We start from the raw sequence: 19796 nt of genomic DNA, 5'->3' as shown, positions 1-19796 counted from the left end.
TCATTACAAGACACAGTGCTCTGAAACTGAGTCCTTTTTTTTCCTGTCTCTAATGTGCTTTACAGACAACAGCTTTAAAAGGGCGGAGGGGTGGCGGGGAGGTTGGGAGGGTGGTTTGTGCAGGACTAGGGAAATGAAAGAGACTTCCTTTCAAAGGGAGAGTGAAGCATCAAAGTCAATGCTAAAAGGGGTCTAACACAATCAGGCAGGTAGTCTGGTCTCTTGAGACTGCTCTGACGCCTACCAGCAGCTTTCAGCATCCAGTCTTTCAGCCCTTAGCAGCATGAAGCTTGTGAGGAAAGCACTAGCACTTGGAAAAAACCCTAATGTGACTCTAACATGGTTCCCCACTTCTCACTGAACTGGTTATCTGATTTCTTCATCTAGAGCAATTAACATGGAGGAAAGGGAGAGCAAAGCAAAAGAGGTCAGGCAGGCTGCACATGGCAGCTTTACAACCTCTTCCTAATTGTTTCTCAAGTGCCTCCGAGTGGGCCCGAACTGAGATGTAGAGATAGAGCCCTGTGGCTCTGGGAACCGAAGGTGTCTGGAGCCTGAAAATGCTCCCTGGAATTCACATCCCTAAGGACCAGGACAGACTGTGAGTTCTGTCTGTACTCTACCAGGGTGAGTGAGCCATGATTCAGAGGTGAGTGTGGCTTGGGGAGGGAAGTGAAGGTTATTCTTGGATGGCTGGGCTATGCGGTGTCATGATTCTCAATGAGGCATGTCTCAAGCAATTTCTTACAAATAATGGCTAAATTTAGCAAGCGAGTTTTTTCTAGAATGCAGATTATGGTAGAACAAAGAGGGAGAATTATGTTAGCTTAATGAAAAGGCAGGGAGGGAAGGGGCAGATAATGGTAGACAAGAAAGGGCCTGGGAGCTGGGATTTTATCCAACTCTATCAGCCAGCCTGAATTTGGCAATAAGGAGTTCATGATCTGAGCCACAGTCAGCTCCTGGTCTTGTTTTTGCTAACTGTATACAGCTTCTCCATCTTTGGCTGCAAAGAATATAATCAATCTGATTTCGGTGTTGACCATCTGGTGATGTCCATGTGTAGAGTCTTCTCTTGTGTTGTTGGAAGAGGGTGTTTGCTATGACCAGTGCGTTCTCTTGACAAAACTCTATTAGCCTTTGCCCTGCTTCATTCTGTGCTCCAAAGCCAAATTTGCCTGTTACTCCAGGTGTTTCTTGACTTCCTACTTTTGCATTCCAGTCCCCTGTAATGAAAAGGACATCTTTTTTGGGTGTCAGTTCTAAAAGGTCTTGTAGGTCTTCATAGAACCATTCAACTTCGGCTTCTTCAGCGTTACTGGTTGGGGCATAGGCCTGGATTACTGTAATACTGAATGGTTTGCCTTGGAAATGAACAGAAATCATTCTGTCGTTTTTAAGATTGCATCCAGTACTGCATTTCGGACTCTTTTGTTGACCATGATGGCTACTCCATTTCTTCTAATGGATTCCTGCCCACAGTAGTAGATATAATGGTCATCTGAGTTAAATTCACCCATTCCAGTCCATTTTAATTCATTGATTCCTAGAATGTCTATGTTCACTCTTGCCATCTCCTGTTTGACCACTTCAGATCATGAACTCCTTATTGCCAAATTCAGACTTAAATTGAAGAAAGTAGGGAAAACCACTAGACCATTCAGATATGACCTAAATCAAATCCCTTATGATTATACAGTGGAAGTGAAAAATAGATTTAAGGGACTAGATCTGATAGATAGAGTGCCTGATGAACTCTGGACGGAGGTTTGTGACATTGTACAGGAGACAGGGACCAAGACCATCCCCATAGAAAATGCAAAAAAGCAAAATGGCTGTCTGAGGAGGCCTTACAAATAGCTCTGAAAAGAAGAGAAGCGAAAAGCAAAGGAGAAAAGGAAACATATAAGCATCTGAATGCAGAGTTCCAAAGAATAGCAAGGAGAGATAAGAAAGCCTTCCTCAGTGATCAACGCAAAGAAATAGAGGAAAACAACAGAATAGGAAAAACAAGAGATCTCTTCAAGAAAATTAAGAGATTCCAAGGGAACATTTCATGCAAAGATGGGCTCGATAAAGGACAGAAATGATATGGACCTAACAGAAGCAGAAGATATTAAGAAGAGGTGGCAAGAATACATAGAAGAACTGTACAAAAAAGATCTTCACAACCAAGATAGTCACGATAACGTGATCACTGACCTAGAGCCAGACATCTTGGAATGTGAAGTCAAGCGGGCCTTAGAAAGCATCACTACGAACAAAGCTAGTGGAAGTGATGGAATTCCAGTTGAGTTATTTCAAATCTTGAAAGATAATGCTGTGAAAGTGCTGCACTCAATGTGCCAGCAAATTTGGAAAACTCAGCAGTGGCCACAGGACTGGAAAAGGTCAATCTTCATTCCAATCCCAAAGAAAGGCAATGCCAAAGAATGCTCAAACTACCACACAATTGCACTCATCTCACACACTAGTAAAGTCATGCTCAAAATTCTCCAAGCCAGGCTTCAGCAATATGTGAACCATGAACTCCCAGATGTTCAAGCAGGTTTTAGAAAAGGCAGAGGAACCAGAGATCAAATTGCCAACATCTGCTGGATCATGGAAAAAGCAAGAGAGTTCCAGAAAAACATCTATTTCTGCTTCATTGACTATGCCAAAGCCTTTGACTGTGTGGATCACAATAAACTGTGGAACATTCTGAAAGAGATGGGAATACCAGACCACCTGACCTGCCTATTGAGAAACCTGTACGCAGGTCAGGAAGCAACAGTCAGAACTGTACATGGAACAACAGACTGGTTCCAAATAGGAAAAGGAGTACGTCAAGGTTGTATATTGTCACCTTGCTTATTTAACTTCTATGCAGAGTACATCATGAGGAACGCTGGGCTAGAAGAAGCACAAGCTGGAATCAAGATTGCTGGGAGAAATATCAATAACCTCAGATATGCAGATGACACTACCCTTATGGCAGAAAGTGAAGAGGAACTCAAAAGCCTCTTGATGAAAGTGAAAGAGGAGAGTGAAAAGGTTGGCTTGAAGCTCAACATTCAGAAAACAAAGATCATGGCATCTGGTCCCATCACTTCATGGGAAATAGATGGAAAAACAGTGGAAACAGTGTCAGACTTTATTTTTTGGGGCTCCAAAATCACTGCAGATGCTGACTGCAGCCAGGAAATTAAAAGACGCTTACTCCTTGGAAGGAAAGTTATGATCAACCTTGATAGTATATTAAAAAGCAGAGACATTACTTTGGCAACAAAGGTTCGTCTAGTCAAGGCTATGGTTTTTCCCGTGGTCATGTATGGATGTGAGAGTTGGACTGTGAAGAAAACTGATCGCCGAAGAATTGATGCTTTTGAACTGTGGTGTTGGAGAAGACTCTTGAGAGTCCCTTGCACTGCAAGGAGATCCAACCAGTCCATTCTAAAGGAGATCAATCCTGGGTGTTCATTGAAAGGACTGATACTAAAGCTGAAACTGCAATATTTTGGCCACCTCATGCGACGAGTTGACTCACTGGAAAAGACTCTGATGCTGGGAAAGGTTGGGGGCGGGAGGAGAAGGGGATGACAGAGAATGGGATGGCATCACCGACTCTGTGGACATGAGTTTGAGTGAACTCCGGGAGTTGGTGATGGACAGGGAGGCCTGGCGTGCTGTGATTCATGGGGTCGCGGAGAGTCAGACATGACTGAGCGACTGAACTGAACTGATCAGCCAGCCAGGATTGCTCCATCTCAGAGCTCCTAAGTGCTACTGATAAGGGCTTGATTACATAGATCTCTATATTACATGTTTCAAGGATTAGCTAGGACTACACTGAATGTTTTTTTAAGGCACTGACTATGTCTTCATTTTACAGATGAAGAAACTGAGGCCCAAGGAGGTAAAATGACACACTGTAATGAGGACTAGATAGCAGATCTGTTGGCTCAAACTCTGGCTCTCTTTCCATTCTCCTCTAACAGCAGTTCTCCAAACTTCAGTGTGCTCCAGAATCACAGGAAAGGCAGCTTAGAATACAGGTTTCTGCATCCTACCCCCAGGGTTTCTGTTTCAGTGGACAGAGGAGCCTGGTGGGCTACATACGGTTCATGGGGTCACAAAGAGTTGGACACGACTAAGCAACTAACATTTTACTTTTTTACTTTTTATCCCCAGAGTTTCTAATTCAATAGCTCTGGAATAGGGGTGAAGATCTGCATTTCCAATAAGTCTCCAGGTAATGCTGATACTGCCAGGACTATACTTGAAAACCACTGTCCGATATGATATTGAATCAGTTTAACCAAATCCCCATGGAGACTGTTACTCTTCAGACTCCAAACTGGTCTTTCTTCCTGCTCATCCAAAGCCTCACGGGTAAGTGAAATGTGTCTGAATCACTGGTTCTGTGCAGTGATTTAGATTTTCCTACAGTCCTGGGCCAGCATCCCCACACTGGCTTGGCCACGTCCAACTATTTTTGTTGTCCCATCCCAGGATGGAGGCTCTGTCCCTCAAGGGAAACAGAGACCTCACCATAAATGAAAAGAGGACTATCTTTCAGAGGGAACCTCTTTCAAAGAGAGCTTGTATTGTGTTTAAGAAAAGCTGAGGTGCCAACACTGTCAGAATTTTCAGAGCAAGGCAGCATGTCTTAGTGGTTGGGTCCACGGTCCTAAATCAGATAGACCCAAGTTTGAGTCTTGGCTCAGCAACTTGTTACATGAATAACCTTGAGCAAGCTATTTCAGCAGCTTCAGGTTCATTACATGTAAAGTAAGGATAATAAATACTAAGTGTAGTGTTAGTCATTCAGTCGTGTCCAACTGTTTGCAACCTCATGTAGCCCGCCAGGTTCCTCTGTCCATGGAATTCTCCAGGCAAGAATACTGGAGCGGGCTGCTGTTTCCTTCTCCAAGGATCTTCCCGACCTAGGGATTGAACCTGGTTTCAATCCTGCATTGCAGGTAGATTCTTTACCATATGAGCCACCAGGGAAGCCCAATAAACACTAACATTATTATTATTGGGCTGGAGGGAAAAGACTACTCTGGTTGCTTACTAGTGGCAAAGCTATTTACAATCTGGATGATATTTAGTGAGTCCTTACTCTGTGTGAGGTGATGTGCCAAGTGTTTAACATGGACAATTTCATTTAATTTCCCAATAACCCCCATTTCGCAAATAAGGAAGCTGAGATGCAAGTAGTTTATTAACTTGTTCGAGGTCATATCTCCTGACCAGGGGTTTGAATTCAGGTAGTCCTCTGTCTAGAGCAACTACTCTGAACCAGCAAAGTAAACTGCTCAAAGCCCAGCATAAGTGAAGCTCACTCACCATTCATCCTCTTTGGCACTGGGGGGTAGAAAATTGGGAGCAATACATGAATAGCAAGGAAGGTTTCAACCTAATTCCTTAACCAACTTACCTTCCTGGGTCCCCTCTCTCTCATGCCACCTCCCAACTCCCAAAGAAATATTTCAGGATAGATGCTCACTGGTTACAACACAGTTGAAATGTCAGTTGTCAAGAGAAGTGAGGAAAACAAATGGGCACGGATCATCCACAAAGGAAACAAGTTCCAAAGTGGGCAGCAACTGTATCAAAGAAAAGGCAAAAAAGAGAAAACCCTCTCTTTTATTAGAAAATGAAGCCCGTGCAGAAAAGAGCATCAGTTCCCAAAGAGGGAGAGAGAAGATGAAGCTTTGGCAAGAGAGTCCTCTGCAGGTGTATCTGAACACCAGAACTCACCAAGAGTTCTAGAGTCAACTTCCCTTTCCAATCCACCTACAAATAAAAACATAGGGGCTCCTGAGACTAGATATACTATTTTTCTGAACATATGTAGCCAATGTTAGCATTTAAAATTTCCTCTACCTTTCATGTGAACCCAGGAGCGTGCCCACTAATGCCCACTACCTGTTTTTCCAACGGGACAGGGGTTTGGAGGGTCTGGGTAGCCCTGGTCCTCACTGAAGTCCTTAGGAATGTTGTCACCGGTCAACTCTGCTACGATGTTTGGGATGTTGCCAAAGGGACCCAAGTGTTGCAGACCTTCATGAGCTCCACCTGCCAGGAAATCAAAAGTAGATCATTTTAGGGCAATGCCATTCATTTCAACCTCTATTTATTCAGGCACACCATACAAGCAAACTACTGTGGTCTATGCTGTGGAGAGAGAAAAGGAAATACAATAGTTCCTGCCCTTGCTGCTGCTGCTGCTGCTGCTAAGTCACTTCAGTCGTGTCCGACTCTGTGTGACCCCATAGATGGAAGCCCACCAGGCTCCCCCATCCCTGGGATTCTCCAGGCAAGAACACGAGTGGGTTGCCATTTCCTTCTCCAATGTGTGAAAGTGAAAAGTGAAAGTGAAGTCGCTCAGTCGTGTCCGACCCTTAGCGACCCCACGGACTGCAGCCTACCAGGCTCCTCCATCCATGGGATTTTCCAGGCAAGAGTACTGGAGTGGCTTGCCATTGCCTTCTCCGAGTTCCTGCCCTTAGGGTGGTAAAATTTTCATTGTGGAAACAGGCATAAACTGCACAAATATCATTTCCACTTAGGGCTCCCTGTATATGTGCTACACTGGACATGTCAAAGTACAGTACTCGGAACGGAGTAAAGGGAGAGTTTCATTAGGCTGATAGGATGGGAGGGTTTTTGGACAAGTTGGAGCTTGAGTGGCACTGACACAGATGGGCTGGGCTTTGCAAGTTGGGAAGAGAAAAGGGCATCCAGATAAAAGAACAGGCTGAATGGCAACCAATTACCAATAAAAGGGAGATGAAGAAAAAAATATTTGACCTTCTCCCATTCTAGATCAACCACTTAAAATTGGGTGTATTTATTTCAATCTTTTCTTCTCTGTGCATCTTTTTCCATCCATTTGTTCGTTTTTCATTTACTATTAAAGCATGTGGCTGCACAGTCTCCATCCCCATGATTATAAATGACTACGTAGTCTTCAATCCAGTGGTTCTAACACAACATATTAATCATTCCCCCATTGTGGCATGTTTAGTGTTTCCCAATTTGCTCTTAGGCATTTAATTTTTTCCATATTTTGGATTAGTTTTCCTCAGAAAAGATTCCCAGAAGTCAAATTACTGGGTCAAAGGCTATAAATATTTTTATGACTCTTTATATTATATTGCCAAACTGTTTTCCAGAAAGGAGGTACCAATTTATAAAATATCAACAAAATCCGAGAATTCCATATTTATACATCTTAACCAGTATTGGGTTTTGCAAAAATAAAGTTTTATGTTTTCTTTGCTAATTTTAAAGGCTTTAGAAAAATTACTGTTTCATTTTGAATGTCTTTGATTACTAGCTCAGTCGAATTTTTTCCATGTTTATTTACCCAAATTAATTTCTTTTCTGTGAGCTGTCTGTTTATGCTCTTGGAATTTTAGTGTTTCTCTTATCAACTTGCAAGAACATTTTATATAATAAAGGTATCAAGTCTTTGGCCATTACATTTCCTGCAAACAATTTCCATGCTGTCTGACTGACTTCTGGATATTATATTTGTAATAGTTTGCTAACATAAGTTTTTAAAACTTATGTAGGTTTGTTGTGGTTATCCTTCATGATCTCCTCTCACCTTTTAAACTTACAAAACTATTGGCCCTTCACAAAAGTACTATCAATATTTAGATATTTCAGTTTTCTATTTTTAAAATTAACTCTTTGGTACAGCCACTATGAAAACACTGTTGAGGTTCCTGAGAAAATGAAAAACAGAACTGCCATGTGATCGAGCAATTCAACTCCTGGGTATTTATCCAAAGAAAGGAAGATATATGCAGTCCAATATTCACTGCAGCATTATTTACAATAGCCAAGATATGAAAGCAACCGGATGAATCAATAGATGAATGGATAAAGAAGATGTGTGTGTGTGTGTGTGTGTGTGTGTGTGTGTGTGTGCGTGTGGAGAGAGAATGTCAGTCAGTGGAATATTACTCAGCCATATGACAACAGGGATGGACCTGGAGGGTATTAAACCAAGTGAAATACTACATGCTCTCACCTATATATGAAATCTCAAAAGCAAAACAAATGAAAAAAATAGCAAAATAGAAACAGATTCAGACACAGAGAGCAAACTAGTAGTTGCCAGAGGGGAATGGGGGTGGCAAGGGGTTGAATGAAAGTAGAGGAAGGGAATTACACAAACTGCAGTTATAAAATAAGTCAAAGGTAAGCAATATCTTGCACAGGGAATACAGTCAATAGTATTATAATAAATGTGTATGGTATATAATCTATAAAAATATGGAATCACTAGGTTGGCACCTGAAACTAATATAATATTGCAAGTCAACTATACTTCCAAAAAAAGAAAAAAAATTAACTCTGTTATATATACACTGTGTGTTTTAGGGCATGTAAAATAATTAACCAATTATCCTATGGGCACTTGCTCAGTGATTCTGTCTTTCTCTACATATTTCATCCCTTCAACAAATATTTAGTTGCCCCATGGATACCAAGCGTGCTCTGAACACCAAGGCACAGCAGTGAGTAAGAACAAGTAGTTTCATGTTGTATAACTTGCTTTACTTAAATATCCTGCTCGTGCTCCGTCACTCGGTCATGTCTGACTCTTTGCGACCCTATGGACTGTAGCCTGCTAGGCTCCTCAGTGTGTGGGATTCTCCAGGCAAGAGTACTGGAGTCGGTTGCCATTTCCTTCTCTAGGGGATCTTCCCAATCCTGGGATCGAACTCTGTCTCCTGCATCTCTCGCATTGGCAGGCAGATTCTTTACCTCTGCGCCAGCTGGGAAGCCCCTTACTTAAATATAACACAAGTCAATTTCCAGACTCTTCTCTTGCAGCCTTAATAACCTATAAGGCTCAGAAATCTTACTCTTTCAACACTACAGCAGCCACTTCAGGAATGAATTACCTATATCATGACACAGCTGCCTTGATGTATAATCACTATGTACATAGACCTAAACACAAAAGAGCAAATCAAAATGTGCTTGCTTGATGTGCATGAAATTAGAAATAAAATCAGACAGTTCAGCTGGTAAAGAATTCACCTGCAATGCAGGAGACACTGGTTCTATTCCTGGGTCAGGAAGATCCCGTGGAGAAGGGATAGGCTATCCACTCGTATTCTTGGGCTTCCCTGGTGGCTCAGACAGTAGAGAATCTGCCTGCAACGTGGGAGACCTGGGATTGAACCCTGGGTTGGAAAGATGCCCTGGAGGAGGGCATGCAACCCACTCTGGTATTCTTGCCTGGAGAATCCCCATGGACAGAGTAGCCTGGCAGGTTGCAGTCTCTGGGGGTCGCAAAGAGTCAGACACGACTGAAGTGACTAATCACAGCACAGCATAAAGTAACCATACTTCCACCTTCACAGGAAGAATGGTCTTGCCAATGGGTTATGTTACTTAAGTCGAGTTAGGTGAGTCTCCCTTTTCCCCTGGACAAGTTGCGCCAAGGCATAAACCTCCGACACTTGCTTTTTTCCCTCTTTGTTGGTTGAATCAGCTCCCATTTAGATCAACACATATTTTTCCTTTGGAAATTTTAATATATTCAGTAGGATCATGGCTAGCTCCTAGTGTCCTGGGAATCCTATTGTCTCTTTGAAGTCACATTGCATCTCTCTGTCTTAATTTATTGTGTTTGATTAACATTTATTCTTTTGGTTTGTTTTTTTGTTTTGACCACAGAGCATGGCTTGTGGTATCTTAGTTCCCCAACCAGGGATCAAACCCATGCCCCCTGTAGTGGAAGTGCAGAGTCTTAATTCTTAAAAGGATAATTGTACCTCCTTTAATTCCAAATTCCTCTAGCTTCCAAATATAGACACCTAAAGTAACTGGGTTTTTTGTTTACATTTATATTATAGCTCACTTAGTGAGTAGCGCATAAAATTTCTGCATTTTTAAAGAAAGACATTATTTTTATACATTTTCCATGTGAGTATTTAAGATGTATTTTTATATAACCGATAAATATCTAAATATAGCCAATTATCCAACATTATTAATCATATTCTTTTATGTCCTTATTCATATTTTATCTGTCATAATCTGATGGCTGTGTTAAAATCTATTACTACCAATAAGTGTCTGTCAGTATCTTTTCTTTCTTATTGTCTTTGCTTTAACATTTTGATGCTATGCTAATTGCTATGTCCAAAAGTATAAATTCTTCATTTTATTTGTCATTAACTGGCAAAATTACTAACAACTGACAAATCATATCTTGACATATGTCTGCTATTAGCATTGCCACTTTCATTCTATTGTTTTGTTTGGTGAACCTTTGATCATTTTACTTTTAAACTTTCTGTATTTCTCTGAAGATTTTTTCCAGTTCATACTGAGGTGTCTGCCTTCAGAGACATTCTAGAAATTCACATTTATTATCTCACATTAACGCAAGACCCACAAAAGTTTAGAGAGACAGACCAGTGTGCTTGGTATTGATATATCTGAGGCTTTATACCATCTTGGCATTACAGCCACCTTGGTGATTGCTATAGGGCATGCCTTCTGGTGTGTCAATACATGTCTCAACTTTTGAAAGCACCCTAGGCTTAAGTGCCAGGAATTATCCAACTTGGCTTCAGGGAGATGCATGTCTTAATGCTCCACTAGTAATTAATGAAGGAAGCAAACACAGTTTCCTTTATGGAAGGCCTGCCAAGGCTCTGTTTACCTCTGTGCACCAGTGCCATTAGAATGAATGGCACACTTGTTAGGAAGCAACAGATGTTTAGCACCAGGCAGAAATAACACAGGCTCTTTTAAAACTACATTTAATTACATCAAATCAAGAAATACTCACTGAGGAACTATGGAAGTTAGATGGAAGTTAAAAAAAAAATTCTATCTTTTGCACCTGCATGGGTGGGGGAGAGTTTAGGGAAGAAGGGATACATATATATGTATGGCTGAGTCCCTTTGCTGTTCAACTGGAACTATCACAACATTGTTAATCGACTATACCACAGTACAAAATAAAAATTTTTTTTTAATGCTATCCTTTGTTCTCCAAGAGCTTGACTTTTATAGGTAAGAAAGTGAAAGTGTTAGCTGTTCAGCTGTGTCTGACTCTTTGTGACCCCATGGACTGTAGCCTGCCAGGCTCCTCTGTCCATGGAATTCTCCAGGCAAGAATAGAGTTGGTTGCCATTCCCTTGTCCAAGAAATCTTCCCAACCCAGGGATCAAACCCAGGTCTCCCACATCTTGTAGGCAGATTCTTTACCACCTGAGCCATCAGGGAAGCCAGCCAAGGAAAGTAACCACATATAGAAAATAACTGGAAAATTATATACTTGAGTATACAATCAAATGCTAGTCAACTGGTTCAGTATAATGTTTAGATTATGCTGCTCTATTTCACACCTGAAACCAAGTCAATCAAACTGTTAGGATGCCATGGATGCTATCTGGTCCATTTGTCTCTAAAAACCAAACATATTTTAAAATTATTATTCGGTCAGCTTAAAAAATATTTCTTGAGTATACATATGATCATCAAGACATGGACTAGAGGGTCAGTGATGAACTAGGTGAATATGACCCCTGCTCTTACAGAGTTTACAGTTTTGTAAGGGATACATAATGAAACACACATTTAATGATACAAGTGAACTTAGTTACAAAACAGAAATAGACTTACACACCTGGAAAACAAACTAATAGTTACCAAAAGGGAGAGCAGGAGGAGGGGAGAGATAAATTAGGAATCTGGGATTAACACATACACACTACAATATGTAAAATAGGTAAACCCCAAGGACCTACTCTATGGCACAAGAAACTATACTCAATATTTTGTAATAACGTGTAATAGAAAGGAATCTGAAAAAGTGTTATATATATAACTGAATCACTTTGCTGTACACTTGAAACTAACACAACATTGTAAACTCAACATTGTAAATTAACCATTCCTCAATAAAAAGAAAGGAAACACATTTAAGATGCAGAGTTATGATACCACAGGGTTACAGTGAGATGTCACAGGTATGCAGAGAAGAAATGTCTAATCTAGATCTAAGACGTGAAGGATTGCCTGCAAGAAGCAACGCACCAATGATTATGCTCTGTGCCATAGAAAATGCAAATGTCAAAGACAGGATTCCTGCTCCCCACTTAGTTCTGCATTTTAGTTGGTTGTTCAGCACCAAAACAACAAGCCAGTGGTCCATGATAAGATACATTCCTTGATATAATTTGTTATGGTATTATAAATGATGTGGAAATTCAGGCAATAGGGAACCTTCCAGGAAAACTTCCATGGAAGAGGTGACACTTGAGTTGAAGCAGGAAAGGCAGGATCCATCCTTATTGGTGGTGAAGGAAAAGTCACACGTAGGGCACAGAAGTAGGTGACAGCAAGGAATATTTGATCATCAATGATGAGTGCTGCTGGGAAGGGAGGAGCTAGATAGAAGGGGAAACAGCCAATACCAAGCAAAAAATTATGAACTGATATAATAACAAACAGCAACCAAAGCTTCATGGGAAGAAGAGTGATATAATAATTGGATGTTGTGGAGAGCATTAATTTATCAACAGTTTAAAACCCTCTTTCCCACCAAGGGTGCACATCAGAATCACTTGTGGAATTTTTAAAAATCCCAGCCCTCTACTCCAGATCCACTGTACTCAAGCATCTTTCTGAAGACCACTGTACAAAGGTAGACCGGAGGGAAGTTAAGAAGGCTTAATATAACACAACTGCTGAAACTCAGGGGAGAGGTGATAAAGATTGGGGGTGGAGCAGCCACAACATGAACAGAAACAAGAGAAATTCCAAACAGGGCAGAAGGGAGAGATGAGTCAAGAGTCCATGCACTACTGAGAGGTGAGCGGGGGACCTGGCTGCTCACTGCCCAAAAGCCAGTAAACATGCGTGGCTGGTGGAAAGCAACGTTTACTTCATTTCAGATGCTGGCAACCAGGGGTGGGGTGGCGAGCGGACATCTGTCCAACGGCCGACTCCCCGCAACCCCGCAACTGGCAACTAGTGGGGCAAGAGCTTTTATAGACAGAAGGAGGGGGCCACATGCAGAAACAGCACAGTCATCTCTGATCTGACAGTCATCTGCAAATTGGTCATCGGTGCCCTGACCAGTGGCATCTTGATTGCTTCAGGGACAGTTAACCTTCAGTTCCCGTTTCTTTGAGGCCAGTTCTCAGAATTGTAGCAGCTCATGTCCTGGGTACAGTCTGGTCACCATGTAGTTAAGTTCTCCACCTGGTATTTTAGTATCTGTAAGACAGCTCACAGGATATTGCTCAGAATATTATCTACAGCCCTTGAGGTCCTTGACTATGCTGAATGACTACATTATTATTATTTACTCTCCCTTGTCTGTTTTCCTTTGTTTCTGCAAGTTCTCATTTCTCTGATTAAACTAATCCCTTGACTAAAGTTTTCCACAGACAAAAGGCAGGCAGAGGACGTGGTGGGGGTGGGGTGGGACCATGGGGGTCCTGCTCCATTTCACATGAAGTTTCCAAAATCTAGAGGCCCCTTTATTTGGGAAAATAATGCCGTTGGTTAAAGATGGGATCTTTCACTACAGCTTTTACATTATTTCAGGCAATTAATTAATTAAGTCTATCCGGTGATGATGCTTCATTTATCTCTTTCCATCATGGCCATATCACTCCACAAATGTCTCTAGAACAGACTGAAAATATTTCATTCTTGACAAATAAAGGTTAAGCCCTTTTGCTTCTATCAACAGCAACTTCGGAATATGACCTTACCTCTTCCTGATACTTTGGGACTGTTATTGGGAATATCCGTGACTCTACGGTGCTGGAGCAGTGTGTTCTCAGAGCACGAAAATGTATACAGTAATACAACTGTAATAAGTGGTCCCAGCTGCCAGGGCTTTTAAAGTGACTTGTCTCCTCCTTCTTTCTAAGCTATTAATCCTAGTCATCCTCAAGGCTTTTCATAATAAAGTACAGTGCACAAATAAATAGCAGGTCTAGGTCCTGCAAGTCTTGTCTTCTAATTTGCTTTACCACACACAGATGCATAACTTGAGGATCCTGGCAAAACGTAGACTCTGATCAACAAATGAGGGATGGACCTGACACTGCATTTCCAACAAGCCCCCAGGTGACGTTGATGCTATTGGTCCATTAACCATACATTCAGGATCAAGGGCTAGAAAAGGGGAGAGCCAGACTTACTCAGATTAGATGCAAACTAAGAGTAAATTAGCACTGAGAACACTGGCGTGATCATCTTGGTTCATGGAGTTTGTGACATTCAGTGTGGCCGCTGAGAGGCTTTTTGAAAGTCACTTAAGGTTTCAGATAAGGGAGCTATAGCTAGCTGAAGTCCCTTTACAGGTTTTATTCTAATTATAGAGGCACTCTCACATATTTCACAAGAAAAGGAGCCCATTGCACCCTTTTTCATTCCTGTAGGGACTGGAAACAAAGACCTTGCTCATGAAGCATGAAGGTACGTTGTCATGGAATAAGCAATGTCCTCTCAGGGAATAAGCGGAGCCTCACGGGTTCCCCCCATGATGCAAGAGCTGGGGTCAGAGGGGGATGGTTTTGGTAGAAGTCAAGATTGGTCAGAAATGAAGAAAATAAACAGGGACTGCACCACTCGCCTGCCTTTTTGTAACATTATGGTTTCAATTGTTTCAGACTATTTTAATATCTTTATTAAAAATTTTTAGTGAGGTCAGTAGGACAAGAGTTACTACTCATAACTATGAGCAAGTGAGTCCTGGGAGACCTTTACTTGCCTAAAGCTGCTCAGCCAGTCAGTGCTATTTGCAGCCTGGGATCCCAGGGCTTTTTCCATGCCCCTATGGGGCCTCAGGCAGCCCATCCGGGCCCTTTCTAAAGATTAGCTCGAGAGTAATCGTTGGTAGAATGACCTGTCGGCGTAAGAGAGGCCTCTCTCTTATTTTCTATCTCACTCTGAGGCTCCAGAGTGTCAGTGACCAGTGGGGGTCAACATCCTACTCGAGCCAGGCACCAGCAGAATGACTCTGAGATGGGGCGCCAGCCACGGGCCTCACCATCGTGGTTCCTGTGAGTCTGAGTGCCAGCCTCATGCCAGAAGGTTTAGAGCATCCAGACACAGCCCCTGCCCTGCCGACTCTGCCTTGCAATCTGGTAACACCCTGACAAGCTCGCGGCCAGCAGTCTCACCCGCAGCCCCACGCTGGGGCCCCTGGGGAGCCATGCGACTGGGCAATAAAGGAGAATTGTGGTGGGGCAGCCTGGTGCCAAGGAGCCAGTCACCCACCTCATAAAGAGGGAGTTCCGTGAGGAGAGTCTGGCAGGCAGCGGGCACACTCGCCTGAATACCAGCCATTCAGTTGAAGGGAAGGCATCCAGCAGTTTTCACTTATGTTACCACAAACAGCAGACGCTAAAAATACACTGCGGTCTGGACCTTCATTCCTCCGCGTGTCTCCATACATCATTTATAAAGCGATGACCAGCTTTCCTTTTGTTCACAGTCTGGGAGACTGAAGCAGTCAGATAGGTGATTCCAATGAGTGTAGCCCTTCTTTGTTTCTCCCTTCAGAGGTGCAAAGGAGCGGGCAGCAGAGAACGAGGAAAGAAAGTGGAGAGACAACAAAGGCCCCTGGTGGGGCTGACATTTCTGAGGTGTGCAAGCTGTCGTGTCTGACTCTTTGCAACCTATGGATTGTAGCCCGCCAGGCTCCTCTGTCCATGGGACTTCCCAGACAAGAATACTGGAGTGAGTTGCCACTTCCTCCTCCAGGGGATCTTCCCCACCCAGGGATGGAACCCACCTCTCCTGCACTGGCAGGTGGACTCTTTACCACCGTACCACCTGGGCATTCTCCCCCAGGGGCTGAGGAGGAAGGTAAAGTGAGGCAGGCAGGGCGCCTGAGAGTGGTTTCCGAGGCCTCAGAGCAGGGGTGGATCCTGTGACAGGGCAGCACCCGCTGGACATGAGGAGACTCAGGGGGCCTTAATGAGGAAGGGTTGGCTGACCCTGAAGGTCTGTGGGTTTTACCTCACAACCTGTCAACACACACACTTTTACAAAAAGTGCCATCACTCCTCAACTTGGAGGATGCTACGCAGGCCTTGGGGATGTGGCGGGCTTGGTTCCAGACCACCGCCATCAAGTAAATATCACAATGAAGCCAGTCACACAAATGTTTTGGCTTCCCAATGCATATAAAAGTGATGTTCACACTGTACTGTAGTCTATTAGGTGTGCAAAGCATTATGTCTAAAAAAACAATGTACATACCTTCATTAAGAAGATACATACATTCTTACTACGTATCACGGAGCTGCTCTGCTGTGTACCTGAAACTATCACAACATTGTTAGCCAGCTATACTCCAATACAAAATTAAAAAAAAAAAAAAAACTGGTATCAGGGCACATTTGGAAAAAAAAGACATTCTTATTGGAAAATGCCAACCATCATCAGAGCCTTCAGAAAGTCGTAGTGGTCACAAAGATCACTGATCACAGATGACTGTAACAAATAAGGTAATGAAAAAGCTTCCAGTAGTGTGAATCCAGTATTCTTGGGCTTTCCTTGTGGCTCAGCTGGTAAAGAATCTGACTGCAATGCAGGAGACCTGGGTTCCATCCCTGGGTTGGGAAGATTCCCCTGGAGATGGGAAAGGCTACTCACTCCAGTATTCTGGCCTGGAGAATCCCGTGGACTATAGTGTCGGACACAACTGAGCGATTTTCACTTTCCCTTTCGTGTGAGAGTCACCAAAATGTGACAGAGACAAGAAAAGAGCAAATGCTGTTAGGAAAATGGTGCTGATCGGCTTGTTCAGTGCAGGGTTACTACAAACCTTCAATTTTTATTTTTTTAAAGCAAAACAAAACCCTGCATCATTTGTGCAGCACAATAAAATGAGAATGCCTGTAATCTGTCACCTCCTACACAATCATGCCTGGGTTTCTCAGCGTAGCATTCAGGCAGTTTCAATGCACATGATTGTCTGCACTGAAGCAAAGACTAGAAGCAAGGAGAAAGGGCTGGAAAGAAACAAACAACTTTTAGCCCTTATTAATGAGGGAAAAACACCTGAAAGAAATGGCCAACTTAAGGGGTGGGATTTTTTAAATTTTTAACGTCTAACCTTTGCTGTTTCTTCCTTGAAACCCAGTCATTTCAGTGGGCTCAAAGGAAGAAATGAAAACAATTAAGAGTAGTTTCTGCAGACTCACATAGAGACATAGAGAACAGGCTTGTGGTTGCCAAGGGGGAGAGCAGTAGGGGAGAGAAGAACTGGGAGTCTGGGATTAGCAGATGCAAGCTATTATATACAGGAAGGATAAACAACAAGGTCCTACTGTATACCACAGCGAATTACACCCAATATCCTATGATAAAACCAAAATGGAAAAGAAAATATATTTATATGTATAACTGAATCACTTTGCTGTGCAAAAATTAATACAATATTGATTTATAATATTTACTGTATCTATTTATACTTCAATAAATTTTTTAAAAAGTAGTTTCTATACATATCCATTCTCAAAATTAACTCTGTGCATTAAAGCCTTTTTTGCCTTGATTCCTGGTGAGAAATCAGAGTCCTAAAGGTCAAACAGTTGTGAAAAGCAACTAATTTTCATTTACTGAGGATCCACAGACAAGCCTGGGAAAGAATATGCCTGCAATGCAGGAGACAGAGGAGATGCAGATTCATTCCCTGGGTTGGAAAGATCCCCTGGAGAAGGAAATGACGACCCCAACCAGTACTCTTGCTGAAAGATCCCATGATCAGAGGGGACTGGCGGGTTACAGTCCATGGGGTCTCAGAGTTGGACAGGACTGAGCGTCTAGGCACACATGCACACACAGACAGCACCTCTTATGTTAAGAAACTCTATAGCTTCCCTCTGTTCAGGTTCAAGTCCACATGTTGTCAGGCATCTGATGATATCCCAAACCCTTTTTAACTTGGGCATCAGATGCTAAATGCAGAACTACGTGCCTGGAATGTAATAAGCACTCAATAAATGTAAACTCCTTCCATTATCCAATCAATATTTCCTAATAGCACAATCAACAGAGCCCAGTTTCATGATCCTACATATTTTTCATTCTGATGCCCACAGTTCTGTATCTGGGGCAGTTAGCAACAAGGGCTCAAAAACAGCTGAACTCTTTATTAACAATAATGCATCCTCATTCACTTAAAACTAAAAAATTAATGCTTGAACTCATTTCACTCATTGTTTTCAAGGCAAAGCACACTGCCCCCTCCCCAACCAGGCGGCATCATCTCTTTCTCAAGGATTTGCTATCCAGTTATAAGAAACAAAACATATCCACACAAATACACACCTGATATAAGGGCCAGTTTCATGGAACAGACCATGAGCACGGTGGGAGAAAAGAAAGAGTACCCTAGGATGAGAAAATAGCCTCTAATCATGTACAATTAGCGATGGATGCTATGTCTTCAATTCTTCTCCTTCCTAGTAATGGAATTCAGTTTAAGCTGTTTAGAATGGTGAGGACTTATGTTGCAATATTCACATTCTCTAAACTCAGGACAAGTGACCCCAAAGCACACAACATTTGGTAATTGAGAAAAACAAAGGAATGATTCTATCTACGCTGAATTGGCTTATTCATTGATTTGCCCCAGGGCAGGGGGCTAGTCCAGGCGGCTTGCTAAAGCTATCCTAATGCTCTGAGTGTGAGCCTGGTTCTTCAACAGGGACTTCCCCACGTAGCCAGCGTCCCTGGTAAATGCACTCCATTTCGCCGGCATCATCCTATATGTGCCGGAGAGATTTGAATTGAGTCGCGCCTGCTGGCAAGGAAGCAAAAATAGAACTCACTGTTTAGATATTTTGTCTTGAAAGGCATTTGTTTTCATTCCTTTCCTTTCTTCTTCTGCTTGCTCCCTCATCCTAGGATCTAAGAATCTCAGGTTCCTTTGGGACCAAAGGCAACATTATCGGCATCAACTCGGAGGCACGCAAACAGTGAAGGCAGAAACTCAGAGTTGAAATGTAGTGCGTTTGTAGCTTTCACATGTCCATATGGTCCCAATTTAGGATCACAAGCAGAGTTGTTTATTTTAGAAAAGCTTTTTAGTTCACTTTTAAGGTATTTTGCTTAGGCATTGCTTGCTTTTCAAAAGGAGAAAATGTGTATTTTTTTCCAAAGCGGTGTTTGTTTTGGCTGTTTACTCATTTGCAAAAGTTCAAATTCTATTCTGTGAATTTAACTCATTTGCCTGCAGCCGCCACAAGCCCCGCCCCTTCCCAACACGTACACCCCAAACCCCAAATTAAAGTAAAATGCATTAATTTGAAAATGAGGCATTTTCAGGATAGCTGTGAATTTTGTGGGTTTTGAAAAAATCGTTTTAACAGGTAATTTACATTGTAGCATTTCCAGTCCCTTCATGTAAATTTATTTGCTGCCTGAAATGAAGTCTCTATTTGGCAATTTGTATGGAGACCAGGTATGTTTTTGTACTGAGGTTAGAGCCAATTTGGGGTCACTTAAAACTTGTAGTCTGTGATTCTTGCTGAAATTATGTGACTTGACTGTGAGGTAGTGGAGCTTAAGTTAAGGTATCAACTAATGTTTAAAAAATAATGGGACATACAAACAAAACTGGTCCCATCACTTCATGGCAAATAGACGGAGAAAAAGTGGAAATAGTGACAGATTTTATTTTTTCAGGATTCAAAATCACAGCAGATGGTGACTGCAGCCAGCCACGAAATTAAGATACTTGCTTCTTGGAAGAAAAGCTATGACAAATCTAGACAGTGTGTATTACAAAG

General features: G+C 42.2%; 1 protein-coding gene across 5 annotated transcripts in view; it reads right to left on the bottom strand.

The window, feature by feature from the left end:
- Positions 1-19796, bottom strand: part of SCG5 (secretogranin V) — a 58740-nt gene that overhangs the window by 13872 nt on the left and 25072 nt on the right. For 2 of the 5 annotated variants that reach the window (XM_088839826.1, XM_088839827.1), the window contains exons 3-4: positions 5914-6063; positions 5746-5781 (exon numbers count right to left, since the gene is read on the bottom strand). In XM_088839826.1, coding sequence (XP_088695952.1) covers positions 5746-5781; positions 5914-6063 — 186 coding nt within the window. Of the gene's footprint in view, positions 1-5745; positions 5782-5913; positions 6064-18333; positions 18456-19796 lie in introns of those variants that run through there. The other 3 variants (XM_088839828.1, XM_088839829.1, XM_088839830.1) reach the window with 2 other exon arrangements.

The sequence above is a fragment of the Moschus berezovskii genome, chromosome 9 (genome assembly GCF_049115385.1).
Source record: "Moschus berezovskii isolate FMDL1 chromosome 9, NW_MosBer_1.0, whole genome shotgun sequence".
Classification (NCBI taxonomy): domain Eukaryota; kingdom Metazoa; phylum Chordata; class Mammalia; order Artiodactyla; family Moschidae; genus Moschus; species Moschus berezovskii.
Note: the sequence above shows the minus strand (reverse complement) of the source record. Positions and strands in the feature narration are given on the sequence as shown.